Genomic DNA, 9,476 nt, shown 5'->3' with positions numbered 1-9,476 from the left:
ATTAATTCAGCTTAATTAATTCTCAGGAGAGAGTTTATTCCTAAACCACGACTTTGAGGATTTTTCTTCATACAAAAGCAAAGCACASCCCCAGCATGTTTTTAAACACAGGCTCAAAAGATGACGAGAGCATTGAAGGCTGACAAGTGACCCTGAGCTGGGGGGGTGAAGGCTGGAAGTGGACAGAATAAACAGATTAACCAGCATGCTGTGATTGGGTTTRATTTGAGTTTAGGCATATTCCCCCTGGCTCTTGCTTTCTCCAGTGCAATGGGATGCCAGAAAATGGTATCACGAYAGTACAGCCCTTTCTAAAAAAGGCCATGGAGCCAGACTGCTGACCATATTTAGCTCTACTAAATTGCAATTGGCACCAGCAAGCCTTGGTTGTCACTCACTGACATTTTGTTCAGCCCTAAAAATGAAAACAGTTGCCTGCACTGTTYCAAGCCATGAGAGTCACTGGGGACTCGCAGATAGGGAAAGATAAGGCACAGTAACAAGTTCATCATGACTTAGGATCTCAGAGACACCACAGGCAGAAGGGTTATTCTGTGTTTCTGAGGTACTGAGAGGTGGCCACGTATGGCAGCAGGGTCACAAGGGATGTCTGCAGCTATTTGGGGTGAGCACCCAGCAGGGAGAAGCAGCACCTGCCCCATCTGCAGCCCTGAACCTCAGTGACATGGATGGCCTGTCTGTACCCACTGTCACCATGGTGTATGGAATGGTCACCATGGAGCACACCCTGAAATGCTTTCATGGTCCATGCTGCAGTAAAACATTCCTGCTCTCCTTTGCTCTTTGCTTCCCCAGCTTTGGCTGTGGAAGGCTGATGGTGGGTGCTGTACTCTCCAACTTGTTCTTGGTGGCTGGTGGCACCTTTTCACTGTGCAGTGGAGGCACTGGAACTGGGGGGTCTCCTGGGGGTCCCCAGCAGGCAGATATGCCCAGCTCCTCAAATCTGGGCCATTCCCACTCTGTCCACCCTGCCTGGACAACCAGCAACCCAGCACTGCTGTCTGTGCCAGCTGCTGCATCGGTGACAATGGGTTTGGGTGACAATTCCAACATCAGGAATCACAAATTGCTGTAGACACCAAGGGTATTAATTTGTAAAGGGCAAATCTCCATCTGAGAGAAGCAGGAAGCTGATACAGGGCTGGGGAAGGGTTTTGATCTTTTCCTCTCATGCATGATCTTTTCCTCTCCTCTCGAGTGTGAAGTATCACTCCAGGAGTGACAGTGTTAACAAATACAGTGGAAGAGACAGATCTGTAAGCTGAGCTACACGGTCACATGCGCAGGTTTTATTTTTAACATCCAAAAACGACTTGTTGTTTCTGCCTGGGCTTGCTCTGTGTCCTTATGTTCTTTTTCTTTGCTAGCAGTTCGCTGTCACCCACCTCACTTCAGCCCAGCTGAGCACAACCAGGAGAGAAGGGTTTAGTGCATGCACAGGGACTCTATGATCAAGGTAAGGCTTTGCAAATAGAGTCTTTTTTTTACAAACCTTATGCAATGTAATGGTTACTGTAGCAAGCYATGAAAATCAAGGCATCATCAAAACAGCCTTGGTAATTAAGATGAAATAGAATAATCATGAGGTGTCTTAAATGACATCCTAAAACAGAGGCAGCTGGTAACTGAGCACTTTTGTGACATACTATTCTAAAACAAACAAAAAAAAAACCCTCCATAATATATTCAGTGAATTAGCTGCAGTTTGCAGCGTTGTAACCAGGATTTTTAAAAAGTAAGATACTGATCGTAAAATGGGAGCTTCAGCAGCAGGTCAGATGATAAATCAAAAATTCAATTTCTGTAATTTTTATGAAATTGAGAGAAGGAGATACAGTAAAGGTCAGAAGAGAGGCAAGAGCAATCTCATAACAAAAGTGCTTAGATTTAAAATCTAATGAATTTTGTAGATTGAGACTGCAAAGTTTGGCAGTCTAGACTGAATGAATGATGAAGTAAGAATTACAAGAGTTACWGTACTACTGTGTCATTTAATCTTGTGCCTGCTTAGCAATTTTTATTCAGGAATCTCCTTTGTTTTTATTTTATGACTTACATCTTAATCAATAGCTTTGAGATTCTCTACCTTTGAGAAAAGCATGTTAATGAGATTGTTTCCAGAGCATAAAATAGAACCTGGCCCCAAACAGAAAACATGGTATGGACCATCCCCACTCCCCCCACTTTTTTTTTTTTTTTTTTTTTCTCAAAATGCAACAAAACTGGACCTATTATTTTAAAGCACTTGCTGAACTCAAACAACCAAATCCATTTTCCAGTTACCAATGCAAAGGGAGAGTTTGCTTGGCTGTGTCTCTACCAAGGACAGCACAGGGACCCTGCCATGTGTGAGGAGCAGCAGAGCAGCTCCGTGTCACCAGTCCAAAATCACACAAGTTTTGATGCCACTTTACTGTCTGTGGGCAGCACAGATTTTCCAGGAGAGGGTGAGGCTGGATGGTGCAACAGCTTCTCTTGATCTCCACAGTCCTGCATGTCAGGTACAGGGAGCTGAGGAGGAGTTGGTGTGCTGCTGTGAGAACCTGAGCAACAGGCTCCAGAAGGAAAATAAGGAGCATGCATTGAAGTCTTAGCCATTTTTTTTCAGTATAAAGCAATTCAAACTTGTTCAGTAACTCTGAAATAGTGATTATTAGCATGAAACACCAGAGCCACAGCCAGATGATCCTCAGGTAGAAAATAAAGGCAGTAACTGTCTAATTGTCATAGCTTCATCCTTCTATCAATGTGCTTATCCAACAAGTCAGTTATTTCACAGAAAACATTATCACTCCTCTCATCTTATACTAAGAATTTGAAGTTCACCAGGATTACCCTGGAATCAAAGTGCCCCTATAAAATCCATATGAACTTGTTCAAGGTCACCTCAAAAGTAACTCTTGCTCATTAGAATGTTATTAATGTTATCGATGAAGATTTCAGATACAGTTTTTATTCTCCCTTTCCACCTCCCCTGAGCTGTACCATACTCACWGCCTGCTTCATTTAAAGCTTGGCTGCCAAGCTGTATGTGTAAGATCAGAATGGCAAATGCAGGGCAGGAGTGCCACGGAGGACAGTGACCCACTGTGTCCAGTGCCAAGAGGGTCACTCAAGCTCTAACTGTCCCTGCTCTGGGTGTTGAGCTGTGGAGTTTGACTTATTTAGAGATCCCCATGATTCCAGGTGGTGGCATTCTTGGATTTGTTTTTTTATTTTGTGTCTAAGGATAGGACTTATGAAAACTTGTGCTCCAGAGATTCATCTATAAATGCAGTATGGTATGGTTTCCAATGGCATAGTGGTTTTGTCCTCAGCTCTAAGGAATAAAAATATCTGTTTGGCAAAAGGAGACCCAAGCCTGATTTCTTGATAAGGTTGTTAAGCAAGTAGTGATTGAGGAAGACCAGTGCATGAAAGGAAAAGAAAAACACTTTGAGAAGTTTTACTGGGTGTTCTAGAAAATGTGATTCTACAGCTGACTCTGATAGGGTTTTTGTGCAGGAAGCATACAACTGCAAGTGAAATATCAGAATCTGAGCATTTCCATGCTTAACAAGCATATTTACTTATTTGTATAAAATACTATATTTAGTTCTATGTATTTTCATCTTTCTAAACCTTAATTCTACATCTGCCCAAGAGAAGCAATAGTATTTTTCAGCCTCAAGTGCACCTCTAGTACTGCAAAGATAAATTCATTATTGTGAACATGATCAGATCTAAGATAGTATACTGAAATGAACATTTTTATACTGTAAGAAAATTATTAACTGTATTCCCCTCAAGATTTCGATATGATAAAAATGAAATAAACACTATGTACTTGGTAACGAGGATTAAAAGAAAGAGAACATTGCCTATCTGCCCTATACACTTCCCTAAAAGTATTCACATTCCTTCTGTTGTAACATTATATATAACTTTAACATTCTTGGCTCCAGTATTTAGATGTGAACTTCTTCCATGAGATATTTTTAGGRGCTTGTTAGCATGTTGTAAAATTCAGAAAGATTGTTTCATGTTCATTTGCAATCTCATCTCCCAGGCACTCTTCAGGGTCATTATCTGGGGTTTCTGGTGGCTCTTTTTGATATTTTTTTCAAAATGGGAGGCATCCCTTGATTCTGTGCAAAGAGTTGAGGTACCATGTATGACCTTAATATGTCAAATGATGAGTCACATATAGCACCTACTAAATGAGAAAACACTTATATTATTTGGTTCATTAATGAGTTAGGTATACATCTCCTTGAAAATAAATTTTAATTGGTTGAGAAACTGATAATAAGTTATTATCACTGAGCAGGTCCACTCCAGACACAGACATTGCTGCAGTTAAAATAGCAGCTGTATATTTTTAAACCTTACTTGATTTGCTGTCACGATGGTCTAAAAATAAAGGTTTACCAAAGTGGACAGACTGTGGACTGTAATGTGCATTCTTTCTTTACACAGTAGCTTGAACATGATTGAAATACTCATTTCTGGTTGGATTTTTTTCTGTTTCCTAACCCAGATCTTAAGAAATGTTGCGAGTTGCAGGGAATCAAAAAGTGCATGAATTTAGAGAAAGGTTTTGTCACCTGACATATCTGTGTCACCTGCCTCTGGTTATGTGTCAAACCTACAGAGGCAAAAATTTTGAAACTTTCGGCTGTTTAGAAAGTTTGTAGTTTGTGTACTTGCAATAATACAATCAACTAAACCACAGAGCTGGCTAGATCATCAATTCAAATCCAGAGCTCCTGATTACTGGCRTGGCAGAATAGAAGGAGCATTCAGACCCTGATAAATATCAGAAAAAAACTCTCTGTCCTTTCTTCYGGTCCTCTATGTTCACAGATTTGACAATGAGAAGAGAGGCATAGATATCTTTTGTGTGAAAAGAGCAGCAAATACAAGYTAGAGATGAGGTAAACTCAACTAAAAAATGCCTGAATAATGAGGAAGATTCTGCATCTGAATGGTGTGATATGGTCACTTTGCATAAACAAAGCTGTATTTTCTTTCTCCACACATGATTTGGATGAGGTTTATTTCAGTGCAAAGCAGTGTGAAAGCAGGCTCCTCTCCAGAAATTTTGCCATCAGTCTTTTCTGTGTTTTGGAGAACAAAAAGCCCTATGCCTCTGATGTAGGGGAGTTTTTTTAATCAATTATTTCTCCCTAAGAGTTACTTTTGCAGTGGAAAGTATTGTTCACACAGTTATGTTTTTATTGCGGTGCAATGTACCCAGCCTTCCTCTGACCTTATGCAAGTCATGGCTGGGACTATTTTTAGAGATTATATTTGCAGCRAAATGCTACAAGAATGAGAGCAGCAAGGATGCCACCAATGTGAAATAAATCCATCTGTACCTCCTGCTTCTCTGAGCTGAATAAAAGTAGATATAACTCAACAGCCTAAAGCTGGACAGGAACCAYCCCAAACCATGAGTGTTTAAGGATTTGATGTGGCTGAGGCCACTCTGGTGTCATCTCTGTGCAGAAGCTTTCCTAGGCAAGGCAGGGAATGTTTTAATGGTCACAAATTATTATTTACTGCATTGCTGTCTTGAGCTCTTTTTCCCTGTGAAGGTGAAGGTAACTGAGTCTTATCTTGATAGGGTGAGTTAGTCTCTGAGTGAAGGGACCACCAAAGATGTGGTTTTTTATTCTGCAGGGCCGAGAGGGAATGGGATTGATTCATTAAGAGGTGTAAGCAGGTATTGATCAGTGTTGGAAGTTGCAAAAGATGGAACAAAGTTGTGCTTAGCAACTARTGCACATCAAATTCAAATGCAGCTGTGTGCATTTGTGCAGGATTTTTAGTGCAGGGACCCACAAGCATTACCTTTCCAAGTTTTCCCTTCTCCAGTGTTGTTCATGACTTCCACTGGCAGGGTGTGAAGGTWTGACAGACAGAAAGTTCAGAGAGTACCTTCACGTAGCATCTCTTCCCCTGGAGCCTGAGCTCACTTCCTCTGCAGCACAGCTGCACTATTGTGTTTTCTTTGACCTGCAGAAAAATAAAACAAGGTCTAAATTATTTTWCTACCRTTATCTGTCTTTTCTCAGAGYCAAATGAGAGKCTGTTTGGCCTGTGGTAGTTCCTACTGCGTGAAATGTGAGGTGGGAAGATTTGTCAAAAATCTTTTTGCTATTTTCACATAAAGAAAAGCACCCTGCGGCCTGTTTGGAAACAAAACTCAAGCTCCTCCTTATCATTAGCTTTTTCCCTTCCACAAAGATTTGCAGTGATTCCAGAACCAAGCTGGAACACAGCTTTTATAGCAAGGAGCAGGAAGTCAAAAGCCTGGAGCTTGCTGCTTGCAGCAGGTCTTCTTTGGGCCAAGTTACTAATACTGGTTGAAAATATCCAGGGAAGTAGCTCCAAGTAGTGAGTGAGCAGCCTCTAGTTCTGTAGTACAACAACTGGAGTATAAGGGTTACTCAGGAAAGCAGAGTAAAGAAGGCCAAGGAAATTAGTCTTTACTTAGGCTGTTTCCACACTGGGAACTCGGGTCCTGAAGATAATCCTCACTCTTGACCTTACTGGTGTAGAGCAATGGGAGGTTCATTTGTGCAACGTTCTTTGTCTTTGTGGGGAGATGAGAACCTGCCTAGGCCAAATCTAGAGAGGGAAAAAAGAATATAATTTTTTCCTACTCAGTGTTGAGGAAGTGGGATGTTCCTTCACTGTGTCTTGATTTCAGCAGCTTGGTAAAACACTGGGACAGAAATAAGCTCGTTCCTGAACCCTGGCTGGCTGGGCTAGAAAGTAAGGATCTTGTGTACTAATCTGTGCTGCTAAAGGGCAATCTGTATCCTGGGGATCCCAGGTGATCTGTATGGGGCTGGCAGTCACTTCCTCACAGCCTTTTTACCTCTAGAAGTGCATCTGAGCACCCCATGTGCAGAAACCCAGCACAGGCATGGAGGGTCTGTGGCCATCCTCTCTCCTTCAGGCAATAACTTTTCTCTTTTTGTCCTTTCCCCACGCAGCAGCGGGCCCAGAAAGCTCCCGCTGGGCACCACAGGCACTGTGAGCGMTGTTTCAGCCGGCACTGCCGCGCTCCCGTTGAGATCTCCGTGTCGTGCCTGGTGATCAGCTGCCGCCTGCACTGCGGGGCCACCTTCCACATGTGCAAGGAGGAGGAGCACAGGTTACTTTGCCCCTTGGAGCAGGTGTCCTGCCTCAACTCAGCCTATGGCTGTCCCTTCTCCATGGCCCGTTTCAAGCTGGGGAAACACCTCCAGGTCTGTCCAGCCAGCGTTGTGTGCTGCTCCATGGAGTGGAATCGCTGGCCAAACGTGGATTCAGACACAACTCTGCACAAGAATATTATGAAAGAGACCTTGAGTGAAGAATGTCTGGACACAGCTTTGGCACTCAGAGATCAGAAGATACTTTTCAGGACTTTGAAAGTAGCKGAATTATTTCCAGAGTGGAGGAAAAAGGATGAACTGGAAGAATTAATGGATGAAGCCATGGGTGGTGAGGCAGGTGCTGTGGGAGGAGCTGCCTGTGGTTCCCAAGAGGGCAGTGAACAGTTGTCTGAGCTCAGCCAACGTGAACGGGAAAATTTGGCAAAGGACAAAGAGGGAATGGATCTGGGGAGTTACAAAACCTGGGAGAACATTTTCAGCAAAGAGCTTCTGGCTTGCCAGGTRACGGGCTCAGCAACCAGCACAGGACAAAAGGTGGAGGAGGCTTCCAAGAAAACACCATCAGCCTCTCATGCTGATAGCTCCACACAGAAGACAAAGGAAGGACCTGATGGTGCAGAAGAGGGAAAGAGCCAAAAGTCTGAACAGGTAACACCGAGTAGAGAACTGAATGGACTGGCTCCCTGGCAGGAGGGGGTCCTGGAGAGGCTGAAGAAGGAAGTTGGTGTCGCTGATTACAACATGTACCTGGTACATCAYGGGGGAATGCTGATCCGCTTTGGCCAGATGGCTGCTTGCACYCCTCGAGAAAAGGACTTTGTCTATGGCAACTTGGAAGCCCAGGAGGTGAAGACTGTCTACACCTTCAAAGTGCCAGTTAGTTACTGTGGCAAAAGAGCAAGGCTAGGAGATGCACTGGGACACAAGATGCCAACTTCAGACAAGTCAGTGGATACCTCAGAACTGGGAATAAACCTAGAAGAGCTACCTAAGACAAACATAGTTGAAGCCACGCTGCTGTGTGCTCTGGAAAAAGAGCTGAAAGGCCATGAGATCTCCGAAGCGAGAGGTATCGATGGRCTCTTTGTGGATTTTGCAACACAGACATACAGCTTTCCTTTGGAGCCCTTCTCCTCCAGCGCAGCTCTAGCAGATATTCTGGATGAAACCAGCCCACCAGAGCTCCACATGGAGCTCTACACTGAGTGTGTGACCAGAAGACACAACAAAAGCAGTTCAGCTTTCACCTTCACTTGCAGTCATTTCTTCAGGAGGGACGAGTTCCCATCCCACTTCAAGAACGTGCACGCTGATATCCAGTCWTGCCTGAATGGATGGTTCCAGCAACGCTGCCCACTCTCCTACTTGGGATGTCCTTTTGTTCAAAATCACTTCCGCCCTGAGGGCCTTAAGGCCAAGGTTATTTACAGCAAGCCTCTCAAGACATTTGCTATTAAACCAGAGGTGGACACCCTTCTTTCTGAGCCAGGAAAGTGCAATTCCATAGTGGATAGTCGAGGGAGAAATAAGGACTTGCTGAGCAGCCTCCCAGTGGAAGTGCTCAAGTAYATTGCAGGATTCCTGGACAGCTTCAGTTTATCTCAGCTATCACAAGTGTCAGTGCTCATGAGGGACATCTGTGCTACTCTTCTTCAAGAGAGGGGAATGGTCCTGCTGGTCTGGGAGAAGAAAAGATATTCCCATGGTGGTACTGCGTGGAAAGCTCGCAAAAAGGCAAGTGACTGTGACACTGGGAAAAAAGAGTCATGAGAAAAAGACTCAGTTTTATCTGAGTCTCTTCAGATTAAACACAAGAATGGCAAGAAARGCTGCATAGAAGCATGCAGATGTGGGGAAGGTTCATGAGGTTGGGAATTTGCAAAGGGGGTTGTTGGCAGGAGCCAGGGCTGTAAGGTGCAGTACAATCATTCAAAAGTATGAAGGTGTAATTTGACATTTTCTGACGAGCTGAAAGTCCCCACCCGAGCTCTTCTGGGTGACCCATTTGCCTGTGCACCATTTGTAGGCACTGGGAATGAAGAAATCCTGATATTTAAGCATTACACATGGATTTTTGAAGACCTTGAAATTCACACTTTTTTGTTGTTGTTCTTTACAAGCCAATGAATGACCTGGAATGGGGTGAATAACAGCAGTGTTGCAATGATAATTGCTTTGTAGTTGCCAAWAGATGCTTTGGAAAGTGTTTTTGAAGTCATGTTTCTTTGAGATACCTATCACATGTGGTCACTTTCCTTTATAAACATCTCGGATCACACTGCACACGTAATAGAATTTGCTGGA

General features: G+C 43.5%; 1 protein-coding gene across 1 annotated transcript in view; it reads left to right on the top strand.

Moving 5' to 3' along the window:
• The first annotated feature begins 1,395 nt into the window (after window positions 1-1,395).
• FBXO40 (F-box protein 40) overlaps window positions 1,396-9,476 on the top strand; it is a 9,681-nt gene continuing 1,600 nt past the window's right edge. The window contains exons 1-2 of the mRNA XM_057380893.1: window positions 1,396-1,477; window positions 7,008-8,906. Coding sequence (XP_057236876.1) covers window positions 1,454-1,477; window positions 7,008-8,906 — 1,923 coding nt within the window. The 5' untranslated portion in view covers window positions 1,396-1,453. The remainder of the gene's footprint in view (window positions 1,478-7,007; window positions 8,907-9,476) is intronic.

This window comes from Malurus melanocephalus, unplaced genomic scaffold, assembly GCF_030028575.1.
Source record: "Malurus melanocephalus ecotype Western Australia unplaced genomic scaffold, MMel_1.1 scaffold_476, whole genome shotgun sequence".
Lineage (NCBI taxonomy): Eukaryota > Metazoa > Chordata > Aves > Passeriformes > Maluridae > Malurus > Malurus melanocephalus.
The sequence above is the reverse complement of the archived record's forward strand: the minus strand, read 5'-3'. Positions and strand labels throughout refer to the sequence as shown.